Genomic DNA, 19,972 nt, shown 5'->3' on the forward strand with positions numbered 1-19,972 from the left:
GTCTGTAGCTGGAAGCTGCCAGGTCTGCTTCACCTCAGCAGGTGGTCTCTGAAAGCTTCAGCCTCTGGGAGACCTTCAGGCTTGAGAACAACAAAGACCTGTGGGGGAGAGGCACTTTTTTATTTTCTAGAGAAAATATGATCTCTTCCTCCATTTTCTGTCGACTCTTAGATGGACAGCTTTAAAGGCACGTAGAAGTAGAACCTGTGTGGACAAAATTAGGACAGTTTGCATGAAATCGGTTAAGCTTTCTTGGCTTTTCTTTCTCTCTCTCTTTTTTTGACAAAAAAGGATCAACTTCAGAAACCAAGAGTTGGTGAAGGAAATAAGTGTTCAAGTGGAAGAACTGGGCACTGCTGGGGGCACATGAATTTGTTGGAGTACAGAATAGACTTTCTCTTTTAAAACGCAATTAAATGCAGGAGGTAGGTAGAAAGTGGGCACAGTGACTTTGGTAAATGAATGAGATGATAACAACCTCAACAAATACTTGTTCTGTGTTAGTGTGTATAGCATCCTGTGTAAGTACCTTGTAGAGGTAGGTAGGTGCCTTGCTTTTCAAAGAGGTGACTCTGGATGCAGTGTGGGTGAGATGAGATAAAAAAGGCCGATTGGTCATTAGGACTCAAAACTAAGAAAGCACCTCTGTTCTGTTCAGCAGTTATGTTAGAACAGATTTGAAATCGGGAGGTATTCAGCAGCCTCCAAGGGGACAAGAGGTTATGAAGAAACAATCGGTAATGATTATTTGAACATCAGCATTTATATCTTTTAACCCTTGCTTTAACTGGGATATTTCATATTTTATCAGTAGGAGGGAGGCCTTGTGCTAATGTCCTAACATGCCACTTAGTGGTAGGTCTTTACTTCTTTCATTGAAGTGACTCTGAGTTAAGGTCCAATGCTGTGCCTGGGAAACTGGTTGGCTCCCACTGACCACATACTGAGCAGGTAAAGTGTAACGGTGCTCAGAGCTATGGTTTCCAAACTTAAATATGCCTCAAAATTACTTGGGATGGCTTTTAAAATGCAGATGCTCAAGAAACAAGGGTATCTGGAGATGTGGTCTGGGAGTCTGTATTTTAAAGTAAGCCGAGATTGGGGACCATTTGCTGCCTTGGGATAAGTTAGATTTGTCCAAGGACTATATTCAACTTCTACCTCTTAACAGCCAGGTACACTTCCATTTTGACCCAACCATCAACCAAATAATAAGCTAGCACTTTGAAATTAGTGTGGTCTGGTAAAGTTGCTATTCTTTTTAACATGCTCAGTAGAAGTACTTTTGTGCTCTGATATGACAGTTCTTATAGAACTAAGAGAAAAGATTTTCCCGGCTTTAGGGGAAGGTAAGCCTGACTCATACGGCCGAATCAAATTGCCCTTGTTACCCAAGAAACAACCAAGAAAATTAGGAGTGAACAATAAGAGAAACTGGCTTCCTAGTTAGTAAGAATAAACGTAAAGGTATAATTTTTTAATGTGGGGAACCGGGTATTTGTCATTTGTTTAAAATCATCATTGCTGCCATCTATACACTCTGTGAGGAGAAAGCGATGTACATAGAACTAGAATAAGAACAATTTTAAAAATTGAATCAAGTGCTCTTATTATGATCTTCAAGGGTCAGGCTCAAATTCTGTCTTCTCTGGAATTCACTTGGTCTGTGTCCCTACCTGTCTCCCTCCCCCCATTCCTTATTGTCCTTAATTTTTGCACCCCACCCTTTATGATCACTGTGATATATAAAACTTCCCAAAGCTAGACCTAATATATTATAGACTTCTAGTATTAGCTATAAAGGGTCCTAGGAACCATCAAATGTGATTCCTTATTTTTATAGATCAGAAAATCAGAGTCAAGGCTGTTTAGAATACTTAACCTGTGATCATTTAGTTCTGGCCTCTATACATAGGATCTGAAGGCAAACATTACAAGTGGTGAAATGGAGAGAATTGCCCTGGGATTCAGGGCACCTAGTTTCTAACCTGGCTCTGCCGTTTACTAGCTTTATGACCTCAGCCGAGTTCTTTACCTCTCTGAGGAGTCTGTTTCGTCAGCTCTACAATGAGAGGAAATTAATTATTCTACCAACTTCAGAGAGATCTTAAAAGGAATAAGTCACATTATATATGTCAATAGTCTTAACTCTGGATACCCAGTAGGATCCCTGGGAAGAGTAAACAAACAAACCAACAAACAAAACAAATGTTGTCTAATCCAACCCCACCCTAAGAGGTGCTGATTTAATTGCTCTGTGGTGGGGCTTTGTGGTAAACATCTTTGAAAAGATCCCCAAGTGATTTTAATGTACAGCCAGGATGGAGAACTATGAAAGAACCTTGTTGGACGGCAATGTTCTCCATAGATAAAGGCCAGTATGAGTGTGACTTGAGAACTTTTGCCTTAAATGTCTTATCACTGAATAAATGATGGAACTGGGTCTGTGGTCTTTTAAAATACACACACACACGCATGAATTTTATTATTTAAAAATATTTTTATTTTATTAAAGTATAGTTGACATACAATATTAGATTAGTTTCAGGTGTACAACATAGTGATTTGACATGTATAGACCTTACAATGTAATCACTACACTGTATGGTAACCATCTGTCACTGTGCAAAGTTATTATAATATTATTGACTCTATTCCCTGTGCTGTACACTACACCGCTGTGGCTTATCTATTTTATAACTGGAAGTCTGTACCTTTTCCACCCATCCCCCATCCCCGCCCCTCTGGCAACCATTCGTTTGTTCTGTTTCTATGAGTCTGTTTTTGATTTGTGTTATTTGTTTTATGTTAAATATGTTTTATATAGCAAACTATATTGTGGAAGTTCTGATCTTATATTGAAAAAACTTTCCATATTATAATAGATGAGACTAAATTTGAATTTAAAATTAATTCATATCTGCCTCCCCAATGGAATAACATTAAATAAAACCAGCAAAAGTATATTGTTATTAATCCTTACTTGTATTTCATTTGTTTCCTAGGGCTAACAATTATGGAACAGAAACAATTGTTGAATATAATATAGGTCTCATTAAAAAAGAAAATGTTATGTGGAAGGCTTTAGTAAAAGAAAAAAAGAGGCTGTTACATTTTAAAAATTACTGATTAATTCCTTTCACCATTTCTTTGACCTAAATTCCCCCCAGGTATATTCATCAGTGTTTCAAGCATATTGACTATATGCATATAAGTTTCCAAACAAATTCCAAAATGTTACTGCTAACCAATTAGTTTCTAAGGCCTTTCGAATAGTCTTATCTTCTCTACGGGAGTGATTTACGCAATGAAATAAAAAATCAACGAACTCTAGATCGTTTGGCTTTCACTGGAAAGAATCATGACTTAATAAGAGTGGAGCTTTCCATTGTTGTTTGTAAGCACATTTATTTATATGCCCATATTATTTGACTTCAAAGCCAGGCTGCTGGTAAGGAAAAGCTTTTCAAGTAAAGCCATTTCCTGTGAAGAGCAATTATATTTTATATAGAGATCATTTTAAAAATCCATGTTTGTAGTAAGATATCTAGATATTAATCAGGTTTTTTTCTTTCTTTAAAGTTATTATAAACGGCTTTTGGACAAACTGGAATTTTGTCTTCTCGAAAGATAAAATAACATTTATGAAAGCTAGATCAGCTGTTTTAGAGACTCACAGAACTTAGAGGAAAATGCATGTTTAGGTTGAGGAAAGTGGGATATTCAGTGATACTGAGTGACCTTCTGAAGTTCACAAAGCCAGCTGGTGACAGAGCAGGACCCAGAACTCTTTTTGCTCCCCCTCCTGGCCTCGAACCTGTGGACTGACTCTCATCCAACTGCATTGCCTGTCAACAAGATGTCTCAGTACTCACTTCCTATGTACCAGGTCCCAAATATGTTTTGGTTTGTGCTGAGAATTAAACATACATTTTACTTCTTCTCTGGTGACTTTAGGAAGACTTCCTTTTCTTCCTTTGAGAAAAACATTACCTGCATTATTTGCCACTTTTTTCCACGGAGAAATAAAGTTGTTTTCAGAAGCTAATCCCTTTCAGTCATTACTCAGATTTACTCTAATCCACAGAAGATGGAAGAAATCAATTCGCATTTTTTTTTCTTGTACTTTTTTGCTGAAAAGATTCTTTTGCAGATGATGTGGACTTTTGCTTTGCCAGCTAAAGCACAGTTTGGTGATGATCAGTGTTCAAGAATAGACGGGTTCACAAAAGAGCGCAAATGATATTTCTGTATGGCTTTACACAGGCATGGTCGTGACTGTAGATGTGAGAAACTGTCTCAAGGTGACCTTTAGAGCAGAGAATGAGCAGGGCACCAGGTGTCCTCATTACTATTGGAGATGATTTTGGTTCTTGGCCTTTTAAAGAATAGAGCAATATGCAGGAAATACGCAGTTACACACACACACACACACACACACACACACACACAAGCGTGTAAATATACATACACAAATACTTATACATACACAAGTACCCTAAGTGGCGATGGAAGAATGTATACGTGTGTGTATACTTCTGTTTACTTTTTGTGTTTGTTTCCCTTCCTTCTCATTTTTATCGATTTAGTTTTAGTTTTGTACCTGTATACTGACAGAGGTCACTCCTTTCCCTATCCTTTCCACTAGATTCTCTCCCAACCCTATAGATAACAGTTTCATTGTTTTCTGGGTTATCCTTCTTGTGTTTCTTTTTGTAATCATAAGCAGATTATTTGTATATTTATAAAACTTCCCATCATTTTCTTACATAAAATGTAGCCTAATATATAGTATATGCTTATTTACACTTTTTTTCACTTATATCTCTAACTTCATTAATAACTCTTGAAAGTTATTCCCTATTAGTTCATAGAGATCTTATTTTTTTAAAATTAAAGTTTATTGGGGTGACAATTGTTAATAAAGTTACATGGCTTTCAGGTCATAGAGATCTTCTTTATTATCTTTTATAGTTACATGGAGTTCATTGTATGTATGTATATATTATTTTATTCAGCCAGTATCCTATGCAGGATCATTTTTACCCTAAGTGGCGATGGAAGAATTTAATGTGATGTGTGGGAGGGGGAGGAGAAGACAAAAAAACAAGTGAACACAATCATATGAACCTCAAAAACATGTGGTGTGAAAGAAACCCAGACACAGAAGACTGCCTAATGTATGATTTTTATTTATGTGAAATACCTAGAAAAGGCTCATCCCTAGAGACAAAAAGTAGGTTATTCGTTGTCTATGGCTGTGGATGAAAATGGGGAATGACTGCAAATGGACATGAGGTTTCTTCTTGGGGTGATGGAAATGTGCTAAAATTAGATCATCACACAACTCTACATGTACTAATGTCATTGCACTGTTCATTTCAAGCAAGTGAATTTTAATATATGTAAATTATACCTCAATAAAGCTGTCATAAAAATCAGCATCAGTTGGCATGGATGATATTCCTAACAGAATGGGATTATCTCTGATTCAAACATGGTTGAAAGAATTAAACCCTCTTAGATGTCATATATACGTAGTGGAAATGTTGGGAATCGCCCCGCGAATGATACATATTTTGTATTAGAATACTTCATATCAGATGTGTATTTTTTTTTTTTTACCACATTTTCTGCTTTAGGGATGTAATGAACTGATAACCTCTCAGGAAATTTACTTATTTCAAATCGAATGTGACAAAACAATTGATTTAATCTTTTCAAAAGAGTTGGTACTTATACACAATGGGATATTACTTGGCCATAAGAAAAGATGAAATACTGCCATTTGTGATAATCTTGAGATGATGATGCTAAGTGAAATAAGTCAGACAGAAAAAGTCAAGAACTGTAAGACTTCACTCATAAGTGGGATATAAAACTGAAAACAACAGATGAACAAGACAAACTAACAAAGTAACAAAAACTCATAGACACAGACAACAGTTGAGTGGTTACCAGAAGGTAGTGGAGATGGGAATGGTAGAAGAGAGTAAAAGGGGGTAGATACATGGTGATGGAGAACTGGCTCTGGGTGGTGGACTCACAATGCAATATATAGTATTACAGAATTGTACACTTCAAACCTATATAATTTTACTAACCATTGTCACCCCACTAAATTTAATAAGTAAAAAAAGAGTTGAATTCTAACTGACTTTACAGACCACTTTGTTACGCCTTTCATTTTACAGATGAGACTCTGTTAAGAGTTTTAAAACTCTAATTATGTAATAAAATTAGAAGGTACTCCTCTACTCATTTGTTCTGCTCTTTAAATATTTATGCTCTGCTGTTAGGCAGCCATTAAAATGATAATTATTAAAACTGTAGAAACATGGAAAGCTGTTTATAATACAAATGCAATAAGCAGAGGGCCAAATGGCTTAAGTATCATGATTGCAACCAGTGTGTCAAATTTGTGTCCATACTGAGATCTGGAGCACAATACACAAAAAGGGGTGTGTGTTTTATGTGATGAGTTGATGGGCATTTCTCTCTTAATATTCTTGAATGTTGCTGCATTGTATCCAAATAAACTTCTTTTCTAAAAATATTAAGGCTACCATAGGGAGAATGATACAGGATCAAAGGGATTGTGCCCATGGTGGTAGCTGTCTGAATTTGTAACTTTCCCCAGATATCTTCCCGCGCTGGAAATGTGTGTGAAGAGGTTATATCATTCTAAGCCCCTGGAACTCTTTCCTTGTTTACCTGCCTCTGGAAATCTTGCTTTATTTCCTTGTTTTTCGTCCTGTTTTATGGAATCTACCGATCCAGCATGGCTGGAGAATGACTTTTATGGGGGATAGAAACTACTGTTATCTATCTCTACTAAAGGCAGAGCATGAAGAACTTGGCTTACTCACACGCTGACACTTAAGTGATTTAGAGGACACTGGAAGAATATTTTGTCTCCATCGGTGATCATTACCTACTGGGATGAGTTACAAAGAATGACTGAGGATGCTCCTTCTCTGGTTAGCTTTACATTTCAATGGACTGTTTGCTATCAGGTTTGAGGAAGGGAGAAGTGGGCTAGATGACTCTCAGGACTCCATTGGACTTGATTTTTCAATTTCACTCTAACTGAATGGCTTTTCGGTGTAATTGGGGAGCATCATGGAGAAGGCATAAAGCACCTACATAAACAATTTAAGCAGCATATTGTTTCACAGCCTAGCTCTTGTCAAGTATGTGTTGATCCTATGTGCTTGTCCACTGCAGTGGGTGGTGCTGGAATCTTAGTCCATGGCTGAGTTGGTGGCATAAACCTGAAGCTAGCGATTATTTAATATATTGTGTATTCATACTCCATCTCTAAGGGATTGGATCCCACTTTCTAAAATGTTTGGGTTTCTCTGGATGGTGTTTTCTAAGTGCTAGGTGGTGTTTATTAGCTCAAATAACTGATTACAATTTTTAAAAACTTTTTATTAGTTTCAAGTGTATGAAACACTGTAACAGTTAGACATTTACACCCCTCACAAAGTGATAACCCCCCTCCCTGTCTACTATCCCTCTGACATCTCCTATTGCTGTTACAATTCCATTGACTCTATTCCCTATTCTATACTCCACCTCCCATGTTGCAGACATTATCCTCAGTAATATTTTTACTGATATATCCCCTTGGGCAGGGGAAGCAAAAGAAAAAATAAACATATGGGATTACATCAAACTAAAAAGTTTTTTCACAGCAAAGGAAACCATCAATAAAACAAAAAGGCATCCTACTGAATGGGAGAAGATATTTGCCAATGATACATCTAATAAGGGATTAATATCCAAAATTTATAAAAAAACTCATTCAACTCAATACCAAAAAAAACAAGCAACCCAATTAAAAAATGAGCAGAGGACCGGAAGACACATTTCTCTAAAGAGGACATACAGATGACAAACAGACATATGAAAAAATGCTCAACCTCACTAATAATTAAAGAAATGCAAACAAAAAACACAATGAGATATCACCTCACTCCTGTCAGAATGGCTATCATAAATAAATCAACAAGCAACAAGTCCTGGTGAGGATGTGGAGAAAAGGGATCCCTCGTGCACTGTTGGTGGGATTGCAGATTGGTGCAGCCACTATGATTACACTTTTATGTCACTGCCTTTCCTCTTAAATTGTTGAAATATTATAGCCATAGTAATTCCATTTCAGGGGAAAGAAATGGGACTATGAAAAGGAAAGGGGAAGAATGGACAGTGTGAATAAAACAGAGGAACCGGTCAGATGTGTGGGCGATCTGCAGATTTATAGTCCTTGCTTTAGATCTATGATGGTACAGTTCATTCAGTTGTTTACTCTGGTTTAAAAAATTTATGTTCTCTCTTCCCAGAGACATCTTCCTGAATTATATCTTTTATCCTGTCACTCCTTTGCTCAGAAATAGCTACTGATCTCTCATTGCCAGTGGATTAAAATCTTATACCAGCAGCCCTAAACCTCTACAGCTTAGTCTTATCTGGCCCATGGAATCATATACGAGCTTGGACAATTAAGTTCATGAACAACCTAGAAAAAGTGCTACATATCTCATTGCTGAATATCACTATGGTCACCTTAGGAGATCTATGGAAAGCTACTCCCCTTGGAAAGCTATGCACTGATGCCAGCGCCTAGTCCACCCTTCAAAGCAATTTTGGAACTCTTTTCTCTGGAATGGCCATCAGAGCTGTTGTCATATTACCCCTGATGTCCTGAATGTCATCAAAATGTCTTCCTTTCAATATTTCCTTTATCTTCAGGTAAAGAAAGAATCATTGGGGGCCAGATCAGGTGAGTAGGGAGGGTGTTCCAATACAGTTATTTGTTTACTGGCTAAAAACTCCCTCACAGACAGTGCCTTGTGAGCTGGTGCATCGTGGTGATGCAAGAGCCATGAATTGTTGGCGGAAAGTTCAGGTCGTCCAACATTTTCACGCAGCCTTTTAAGCACTTCTAAATAGTTTACTTGGTTAACTGTCCAGTTGGTACAAATTCATAATGAATAATCCCTCTGGTACCAAAAAAGGTTAGCAACATCGTTGCAACAAGTTCGTGAACTTAATTGTCGGACTCGTATCCTGTTCCCTGTGAGTCACTCTTCTATGGCTGGAGGTCTGTCCCTCCCTCCCTTCTGATCATGCCTGTACTCTTGCCTGTCCCCACGTCTTCACTGATGCTGTTTTATTATCACACTTCTGATTCCAGCCCACTCTCTTCTCTTTTTCCTATGAACTCCCATAGTAGTTTACTCTGTACTTCTGACTTGGCATTTATTTTTAAAAGTATTTTAATAATAAAACTATAGTAATAGCCACCATGTGTAGTGTTTTTGATATGCCAGATGTTTTCAGCACTCTACTTGAATTAACTCATTCAATTAACAACAATTCAAGAGGTAAATAATATCCCCATTTTATAGATAAGGAAATGGAGGCACAGAGAGATTAAATAACTTGCCCAAGGTCATGCGGCTAGTAAGTAGCAGATCTGGAGTTCTACCTCAGACTCTCTGGATCCAGACTTGGTGTTCTTAAGCACAGCCCTATACTGCCATTAACAAATTATCTTTTATGTGTTTCATTCTCTTAAAATTCAACCTCTTTTAGCCAAAGACAAAGTATCCTTGTTCTCTGCTTTACTTCATTATACAGCCCTGTGCCTGGAACAAAGAGTTGCTCTGTGAACACGTGTTTATTGAAGTTCTAATAGATTGTTCTGTGAGGTTTGCTTGGTTAGTTTGACTTGATGATTTTATCTTGGTACACTGACACACTCTTTTCTGTTCTCCCTCTAACTACTCGTGTGAGATGGTCAGTGTGACTGTCAAGAATTCCAATCCATGGCTGCCGTTAGTTACCTAAATGAATGGTGCTCAGTGGTGGGTAAATTTATGAACATGTGTGAAACCAAATTTTGTGTGAAATTTGTGTGAAACCAAGTCTCAAATTTTGTTCTGTGCTTCAAAGTAAACATTTTAAGTTTGTGCGTTTATTTTCCTAAGAAGTATTTTTGTTACTTGGGTATTTAATATGTCAGAGAAAATGAGTAAGAGCAAGCTATGCTTCACCTTCCTTGCAATATCAAATCCGAAAACCATATCTAATTTTATACATCTCTCCCTTGATTTTGGGGTTAAGAAAAGACTTTTCATGGAAGACATGGTGAAAGATGGTAACCTTTAATGAGTATCCTGCACATATAATGTTAAGCTTTGGGATCAAATTATTTTTCCTAGTAAAGACAAGATACTTAGCCAAAAAAAGCTGAACTCTACCATTGTTGAAGTGTATTTACTGTGTTTCTTTGATCTGATTCTAACAGCTTGATAAGGTAGGTATTCAGAGCCAGATGTTTTCAGTGCTCTATATATGCCTGTGTATTTGTTGATGAAATGAAAGCTCTTTCTGGCTAATATAATCAAAGAGCTTTTTGAAGAGTATTGCATAAGTTGCAGAATCAAGGGAAAAAATAGAATAATTTGTCAGCCTCAGGAAGAATAACTGTGACAACTGTGGCATCTTGGGATGGCCAACAAGGAGTGTCTCTTGAGTCTTGGCCATTGAAATGGCTCAGTTCTGTTTTCATTTATTGCTCTGCTCAGGATTGGTATTCCAGGAAGGGAGACAGATTTGCTCTGAGCTTAAGTCAGGTGCCCATTTCTTAGTTGGGATGATTGATAGGCCACCAAAGGCACACGGATGGGAAAAGAGTATTTCCAGGAAATACTGGTGGGGAAAAAGGTAACACGAATAGATGGTCTCTTCCACCAAGGTTCATCTCAAAGCAGAGAGAATTTAAATGACAGCTTTGACTTGGACAATAAGTGATTTGAATATTACCTGAATTTATTCACCAAGTTAATTCTCTAGATGGAAAATCCTAGCAGTTTGATTCATCAACACATGTTTTCTGTCTAGATCCTTATTTTCCTTCATTAGACACGAGGTCCTTTTCTTTTAGGATAAAACCTTCCTTTTATTTCTTTCTTTATTTATTTTGTTTTAATTTTTTTATTTATTGGGGAATATTGGGGAAGAGTGTGTTTTTTCTCCCAGGGCCCATCAGCTCCAAGTCACGTCATTGTCCTTCAATCTAGTTGTGGAGGGCGCAGCTCAGCTCCGAGTCCACTCGCTGTTTTCAATCTTAGTTGCAGGGGGTACAGCCCACCATCCCATATGGGAATTGAACCTGCCACCTTGTTGTTAAGAGCTCATGCTCTAACCAACTGAGCCATCTGGCCGCACACTGGCAGCTCAGCGGCAGCTTGTTATCTTCAATCTAGTTGTGGAAGGTGCAGCTCAGTGGCCCATGTGGGATTCGAACCAGCAATCCTGTTTTTCAGAGCTCATGCTGTAACCAACTGAGCAATCCGGCCGCCTCAGAATAAACCTTCCTTTTAGTTCAACCAAGGCATTTTCTTCAGAGGTGCTATCACTAGATGCTATCTCTGGAGCTTAGTAACTTTCAGTTTAAACCTCAGAAAATCTTAAACGTAGAATGGGAAGTTGGCAGGTTAATTAGTCCACTTAAGCTCAGATACAAATATCGTTGAATATATTGGTTAAAACTCTCAAGGGTGCAAGTAACAGAAAACTCAAATTGAAACCATTTGAGCAAAATCTAAATAGTTCAGGGATAGATCTCTAGTTGCATGAGGAGGTTGATGTAGGGCTCAAACAGCATGACAAGGACTATTCATTCCTATTTATCAGCTCTGCTTTTGATTCCATTTCAAGCAGACTTACTCTTCATGAACCCAAGATGGCAGCTGGAAGCTTTGGGCTGCAAATTTTAGGTACAGAAGGAGTTCACAAAATCCATTTTTTTCAGGAGTCCCAGTAAATATCTCATTGGCTTGGATTCAGTCACATGCCCATTTCTGAACCAATTACTGAAACCTCTCCTCAGTGATAGAATACCCTAGAACTTAAGGGTAGATCAATTTTAAATGATCCACATGACTGAAAATGTAGGGAAAGATGAATTACCTAAAGAATAATCAGAATGCTTTTGGCAGAAAATGGAGGAGGGAATTGATGCTGGGAAGTGAAAAAAAAAGTTTATGTTCAGTTGTGAAACTTGATAGTTTTGATATTAAAATTTATTTTTATCTAGCTATTTTCAAACATACACAAAAATGTAATAATATGAACCCATATGTAACCATCATCCAACTTCAACATTGTTGAAACATTTTGCCAATTAGTCTCTGTTGATTGCATTTTAAAGCATTATTGTAAGATTTTTTTTTTTTTTTTTACAGCTGGCTATGTAAACACTCATAAGATCAAACACGAAGTTCGAGACCTTGTTTTATGAACATGAATCTAAGTATCAAATGATCATTAGTCTCATACCAGAAAACGTTGTGTTGCCAGTTAGAACAAAAGATGGCTCTGTGCAACAGAAATGCATTGTTTACCTGGAAGTAGAATTTTATTTCAGTTGGTGAGGCTTTTTCCTGCCTCAAGCCTGATGAATCAATTCCTTAACAACTCTTTCCAGAGGACCTGCAGCAAATTTGTGTTCTGTTCCTGCGAGTCTTTTGCGATGAATCAGAGGTTTTACTTGACCGTAAGGTTTCTGGACACTAGTACTCATGTGCATTGTGTGAGAGCTGAATGTGCTCCAATCTCTTTTGCAGTTGAAAGATGCATGAGTGTAATGCAGTCTGGGACACAGATGATCAAACTGAAGCGTGGGACCAAAGGGCTCGTCCGGCTCTTTTACCTGGATGAGCACCGGACTCGCCTCCGATGGAGACCCTCTAGGAAGAGCGAGAAGGCAAAAAGTGAGACCACCCTTTGAATTCTTTGCTTGGCCTGACATAGTAACACATGGGTTATATTGGTTGGGCTCTGTGGAACTTCCAAATTTTTGCAAATTTTGGGATCAGTTGTTAAAGGACATGGACAGACAGAATAAGTAGTGACCATTTTTTGCCTTTTTAATTCTTTGGGAAATTTAAATTGATAAAAATTTTCTTGTCCATGAAGGCTGTAAATATTAATAGTTCCCTTGTGTTAGGTAGAGACATGACATTTTTCTTTTCTAGTTGGGATATGGGGTTTTTTCATTTTCCTATAAAAGTTTAGGGATCTCATAAATCCAATGCATTTTAAAGTTAATAGCTTCGATCTGACCTGTAGGTAAAGCCTTTCTCCCACACCTTCGACACACAGCACCAACTCCGCGTGGAGTCCCCTGTAATGTCTGTCTCATGCTCCTACCATCCTCTTTTCACAGGAACCTCCTTCTCCAGGGTCTCTTTACCTTTATGGTGGTGAAATCTAACCAGTCTCCATTTGGCTAGTTTCTTCTGCTTTCATCCATTAAGATGCTTTCCTCTTCAAGTAACAGAAGACCTTGACCAAATTAGACTTACATGATAAACAAATTTATTATCTGACATAACAAGAAACTCAGACTGGCAGCCCCCAGGCATGGGACATTGAGTCTCTCGCTCTGTATTCCCAAGTGCTCTTGGTTCTGTTCTGTCCCTGATGCACTGACATTGTAATCAAGGTGGCAACAACATGGCTTCTGCTATTCTGGGCCTCACAACTTTATATGACAGTGGAGGCAAAAAGGGACCTTCTTTTCTGGTACTTTGTTTTTTTTTTGGGGGGGAAGAAGCCCTTTCCAGACCCTTCCCTCATAGCAGATTGCCCCAGGTCTCCTTGGTTAGAACTGGATTGCGTTTACACACCTAAATCAATGATGAGATATAGGAATGGGGCTACCACAATGGCTGAGACCTACCAGAATTTGCTCTGGACCTGGGCGTAGCCTCCTTTACCTGTGTGTCCTGTGGGGACTGAGCTGATACCAGAAGAAAATCAGGACTGTGCCATTTAGGCAGAGAGGAGAAGTGGATGGTGTGTGGGGGCCATCACTGGGATAAGCGACACTTCTGATTCATGCTTAAAAACAAGCAAGCAGAGACAAAATACTGTTTTAGCCTAAAGTAATTATCCCCGGCAGTGCTTCTCTGATCCAAACCTTCAGTGCTGCTCTACTACCTAAATAATGCTGATCTCTGGTCTATTATTCTAGCCTCTCCCTACCCTTCCAGCTTTATCTCCTGTTAACTCTCCCTCTTGAGCTTCCCAGCCCCGCATAAATGGCCTATCCAGCATCCCTGGAGTAGGCCTCATGTTTCTATCTTTCTGCCTCTTCCCCTGGGATGCCGTCTAGTTCCTCTCCACCTCTCTAAGCCCTGCTCTGCCTTCTCCGTAATAGCATTTTCACTATTAATGCCAATCACTTTTCACTGTGCTATCCATTTGCCACTAAATTTGTTTTCTTTTCAATTTTCTAACCATCTTCTCATGTATATTATAAAACACCAGAGTTGGCTGTGTAGGTCTTCGTATGTTTTCCTTGCCTAAATATGTAAACTATAAATTTAACATATTCATTAGCTCCCTTTTCTATCAGACTTCTTGCCCTGGTGGGCATCTCTATCGTTGCATCATAAATTTCAGGCCATGCTCACTCAGTGCCCGGGAGGGCATTGTGCAGACTGCCCAGGAAGGTGAAGTCTTATGTAGAGAAGGTTCCTAGCAGGAACTGATAGGGCTTGTATTTCACATTTGGACTTACAGCCACACCTCGTAGACAATGAATCTGTTCTTGTTTATTTTTAAAAATTTAATATAACTTTGCTCTTGTTTTTTCTGAGTCTGTAAACGTAATTTCATCTGCCACGTATTTTCTTTTCCTCCCAGTCCTTATTGACTCCATTTACAAAGTCACCGAGGGTCGGCAGTCTGAAATATTCCACAGACAGGCTGAGGGGAGCTTTGACCCCAGCTGTTGCTTTACCATCTACCATGGTAACCACATGGAATCCCTGGACCTCATCACCTCCAACCCTGAGGAGGCCCGCACCTGGATCACAGGCCTCAAGTACTTGATGGCCGGCATCAGTGATGAAGATTCCCTCGCCAAACGGCAGAGGACTCATGACCAATATCCTTCCTAAAACTGTTTTGGAGCTCAGTGTGGTGGGGGGGGTGGTGGTGGTGGTGGTGGTGGTGGTGGTGGTGGTGGTGGTGGTGTGTATGTAAGTGCGGATCAGACTATGCTTCATTTTTCCCCATAATCTCTTTCCTCACCCCTGGCCCTCTCTGTCCCCTCCTCACTTTCACACTAAGTAAATGAATGCGTGGAACGTGTAGACACAGGCTTGTATGAACTCAGGTACAGACTTGTTCTGAAGAGACTGAATTTAGCGCCGCGATCCGAGAGCTCTTCAAATACCATTCCCTAAGAGAGGTGAGGCAACAAGGAGAGCATCGATGCATATCAGAGAATATCCTGCTTTGTTCTAGTTAGTTTAGTTTCACAAATGTTTTTTGAGTTCCAATTATGTACCAGGCACTTAGCACCTTCCTACTTTCCCTCTCATTTTTTTAATCTTAATAGTGTGGAAACTGACCTGATTGATACTCAAGGGGAAGTTATTTTTTACTTAATAACATTTATCTTCTCTAAATTGTTTGAAACGCTGGAGGCTCTCTCATTCTTGATTAAACCCATTTTTGCGATCCTGCAGTGCTGACAAGATAAATGATGAATGTGCTTTGTCCGAAGGGCGCCTCTCCTGCTGGGATGGAGCTGGGCATATGACATGGCGTTTCTGGCCTCAGGTTCCTTACCCGTAAAGTAAGGTATTAGACGGCTTTGGTTTCCTTCTGCACATTTTGAATGGCCTTAAAATACATGTGCCCTCATCCATGTAGGAAGCAGTATCTCCTTGCTGTCATTGGAATGTGTGCCCTAATTTTTATTTTCCCCCAGAATGGTGATAAATTTGTGCTGCTCTAGCTGTACCCCTCACCTGGGGTGCTGTTGGAGCAGAGTGGAAATGCTCAGCCCATAAAAGGATTCTGACAGGATGAACGTCTGAACTGATGAGCCATGATGTTTTCATCAGTATTCTCAGCATGCAGATCAATGCAACTGGGATTCATAAATGAACTAAACTCAAACATGGGAAATAACTTTCTGTGCTTTATTCTATTCGTTTGCTTCTTAACTCCTTATCATTTGGTAAAAAAAAACAAACCAACAAAAGCACTAAATTAGTAAGAATGCTTTCTGATGCGACTAACAGTGCCTTAAACAATAAAGAATATTAAGTTTTCATGAACAAGAGACCTGAGATGGGGCAATAAATTCAGAGTCGTTAATCAGTGGCTCAACCATAGCGCAGAGACCCAGGTTCTGCCGTTACCGGCGTGTTGGCTTGTTCCTTCATGTGGCTGCTCTTTGGTGAAAGAGCTGTAGCAGCTACAGGCCTCAGATCCAAACTCAGCCCTGCCCAGAGGGAGCAAGTTCCTTCTGATAAATCTTTTCTCAAGAGCAAAGAAAACTGCCCAGGAGGCTTCCAAAAGACTGCTTGTCATCGTTGGTCAAAATTGCTATTGCAGGCCCATTCCTAACAAGAGAAATTAATTCACATAGTTGGGCTTTGATCTCAGGAACCTTCTGCAGAGGGTAAAGAGTTTTTGTTTATGTGGGTTCTAGCTATAGATATTTCTCATATTAGAAATTTGAGAACTTGAAAAATATTCATTAATTCATTGAAAAGTATAATAAACTCTGTTATGTTAATGTAACATTTTATGAAGAATAGCTATATTTTGTCAAGCAAAATAAATTAGTGAGAAGAGTAATATTGCTTTACTCTTTTATGTTTCTCTTATGGATTCTCTTCTTTGCGTCTGCATTCAGTCTGTTGTGATGTGTAGGGCTGTGAATCACTAATCCAGGGCTTCCTCAGGCACTCATGTGTTAATTAGGAAGAACAAACAAGTACCTTTCAGATAGCCGAATACTTCAACCTGCAGTTGTATCTTCTACCCTGTATACTGTTACTAGGAGAGAACGGTTTTCCTTTCACAGAATCTTAGAGTTGAAAAGGGACTTCAAGGTCAGCTAGTTGTGCTCACTGCCATTATAGATAAAGAAGTAGAAGCCCAAAGAAGTGACATAAGCGATCCATGTCCCAGGGCCAGGTCCTCATAGAATCAGAACTAGTGTATATTTCTTGGTCTGATTCTACCTTTGCCTCTGGCTTCCCAACCCTAAATCCCCTAAACAAACGGCCAAGGCCAACTTGTGAGTTGGCGCAGAGGCGTTGCAGACAGGCCTACCCTAAAGGGTTTGTCTCTGCAGAATATTCACACTTAGGGTTTGCTTGTCCCTGACTCTTCTCTGGAGAACTCTTTGAGAGGCTTTGGTAAAGAAGTATAGAATAAAAGGATGAACATGTGGCCGTCATTGGCTGTCATCACATCTTTGAACTCTGGCCAAATATTTTGAGAGGCACAGAGCAATGTCCACAGTCAAAAGAAACGGAGCTCGTGGAATGGGCACTGTGTGCCCGGAACACAAATGAGATTCCGTTACTTAGGAATTGGCCCAAATGTTCCACTCTTTTGATTCTGTAGCTGATTTTCCCCTAGTCCTGGGTCACCCTTTATCTTCCAGGTATCCCATGCAATGAGGTCAGGTCCTGCCTGAACTCTATGAGGAGAAAGTGAACTTGAAAGAACTAGGCTGGTTATTTTCAAAAGCTGTAAAGGGAACAAAATATGAAACGAGATATTTGCAATCTGACAGTCACCTCTGTTTAACTTTAGAAGAAATAAGGCTTGAACTTTCTGGTTGCTTTGACTTTCTAAGGTACAACCTCCTACAATCATCGTTTGAATCACCTAAGAAATGTAAATGTGCTGTATTGTCACTGGGAGGTTTGTTAATATTTTGACGTAAAATGAAAATCAGTTTGGTGTCACTTGCTTGATAAGCAATTTTATCCACTGACTCTTTCCTTTGACCTACTCCCATTTCTCAATTTTAAACCTATGCCTTTTGCTTCCTTTGATTCTCTGATTTTTTTCCATCACCTTCATTTCTTTCCTCTTCATTACCCTTCAAATTTTGAAACTCAGTTTGGTTCTCTAAGTATTCACACAATACCTGCTTTTTGTAATTTACCTCCCAATAACTATGAAGCATCCATTTTAAACAAAAAAGCTCTGCTAAAACTTGGAATTTTCAGCTCATCTATTTGTTACCATTTATTCTGTTTTTCCACTATGTAAAACAGTGCAATACTCATCCTCCGGAGGGTCTTTTAAAATCTCATTTCACATGATGTAAATCCTTTGTCTCTAAACTCATCTTCATAGCCTCAGTCACTTAGTATTATATGTGAGCTTTGAGGGCAACCTCTAGCATGTTAGATTTGTAGTTCATTTTACTGCCCTTGAATTACAAGTTTCGGGCTGTTAGGTAAGAACCATCAAACCTAGTAAGAGACACTCCTTCTGTAAAGGAGAAGAGTGTGCTAGAGCAGGTCGCATGAGATCTGGGTTTGAGACCTTGGGTCCCTTACTAACCCTTACCAAATTTCTCCCTCTTCTCTAGTTTATGTCCTCAGGTGGACAATGAGGAAATTGAACTAGTTTAAATTTCTAAGTGTAAGAGTGGGAATGAGAAAAAGGGTTTGGAAAGATTGTATAGTGTGGGGTATTGTAAAGGTAAAAGGATACTAGAGGAAAGGTCATACGGAGAGACGATAAGGCCTAAGTTTGGTGTTTCATTACATCATAGAAATGCTTTAACAGGTTGGATAACAATGTTGGAGTTGAAGAACCTCTCAGAATAATATGGTTTGACTCATTTCACAGTCAAGGGATGTTCCCCCATTTCTTTTGTTGTTGTCACTGTTAACTCACCAAGAGCCTGTGGATTGCAGGTCCTTCTCAAAAGAATTTCTTCAGAAGTTCAATGTTAATGATAAATGCCTTTGAGTGTAGACTGTGAGACAGCAGTTTTTATTTTGTGAAAACACAAGTGTTTTTCTTGACATCTCTGTATGTGGGTGAAGCAGACCTTTGAGGAAGCTGATAAGAATGGTGACGGCTTATTGAATATTGAAGAGATACACCAATTGATGCATAAACTAAATGTCAATCTACCCCGAAGAAAAGTCAGACAAATGTTTCAGGTATGTTTTCACAATTGAGTTGGCCTTATGAAAAATACGCATTAGAGGTTATCGGTGTACTTAGGTATTTCAAAGGGCTATTTTGTTTTGTTGGAAGTTAATATTACCTGCTTTGTATTGCTTTATTTTTCTTTGAAGAAGAGAGATATTTTGTTTCATTGAGGAAATAAAAAAACTTTCTAAACTTAACATGCATCCACAATTTCACTTCCTAAAATGCTTTTTTATTGTTGCTCTCTTCAGAGAGTAATTATAAGCCCTTTACCTGACAAATGGTGGAGGAAATGTGATCAACTCTTTTAGAGAGGATGATACTTTCTAATCATATAAAGTCTTTATTCTTTATTAGAATAAAGAGTAACATGAAAAAAATAGCACTTGTCGAAATCCTGAAGAGCCCTCTATTTTATTTCAGAGGAGTTAAAGATTTAGAATCCTCAAATCTTAGAAGTGCTGCATCACTGCTACCTTTTAGGGAGCTCTCCAGAAGTTCATTCAACTGCTTGTTGATGTTAGGTGAGATGCTGTTTCCTCGTAGGTGGGGGCTTGAGGAAAATCCCTGGGCCCAAACTTATTCTGTGGCACCTACCTGGGACTACACTTAGTCCTGCGTCTAGGTGCAGAAGTCAGCTCTCTTAAGTTTAAGTTGGTGCAAAGACACTGTTAGATTATTAGTAAGTACTAGAACATTAATTTAGGAAAGGCTTTTATTTGGAGGTAAGTTGAATGCATAATCCATGTTTTTGCAATGGTTTTCTAAGTGGGTAGGTAGTTGGTATTTTATACATGTAAAAATAAGTATAGGGGGTGATACTTTGTGATATTTAATGTTTGGTGCTTCCTTTGTTTTCTGACCACTTGCTCCTAGTAGTGGTGAGGCAGAAAAAGCATGAGGAGTGAGCTGCAACAAGGAATGGAAGATGGAGGCTATCTTCCCTCTGTGACCTCTT

General features: G+C 38.8%; 1 protein-coding gene across 7 annotated transcripts in view; it reads left to right on the forward strand.

Moving 5' to 3' along the window:
* PLCH1 (phospholipase C eta 1) overlaps positions 1-19,972 on the forward strand; it is a 192,418-nt gene that overhangs the window by 99,307 nt on the left and 73,139 nt on the right. For all 7 annotated transcript variants that reach the window (XM_033089879.1, XM_033089890.1, XM_033089832.1 and 4 more), the window contains 3 exons: positions 12,642-12,788; positions 14,728-14,971; positions 18,893-19,022. In XM_033089879.1, the coding sequence (XP_032945770.1) occupies positions 12,642-12,788; positions 14,728-14,971; positions 18,893-19,022 (521 nt within the window). The remainder of the gene's footprint in view (positions 1-12,641; positions 12,789-14,727; positions 14,972-18,892; positions 19,023-19,972) is intronic.

Source organism: Rhinolophus ferrumequinum, chromosome 2 (assembly GCF_004115265.2).
Source record: "Rhinolophus ferrumequinum isolate MPI-CBG mRhiFer1 chromosome 2, mRhiFer1_v1.p, whole genome shotgun sequence".
Lineage (NCBI taxonomy): Eukaryota > Metazoa > Chordata > Mammalia > Chiroptera > Rhinolophidae > Rhinolophus > Rhinolophus ferrumequinum.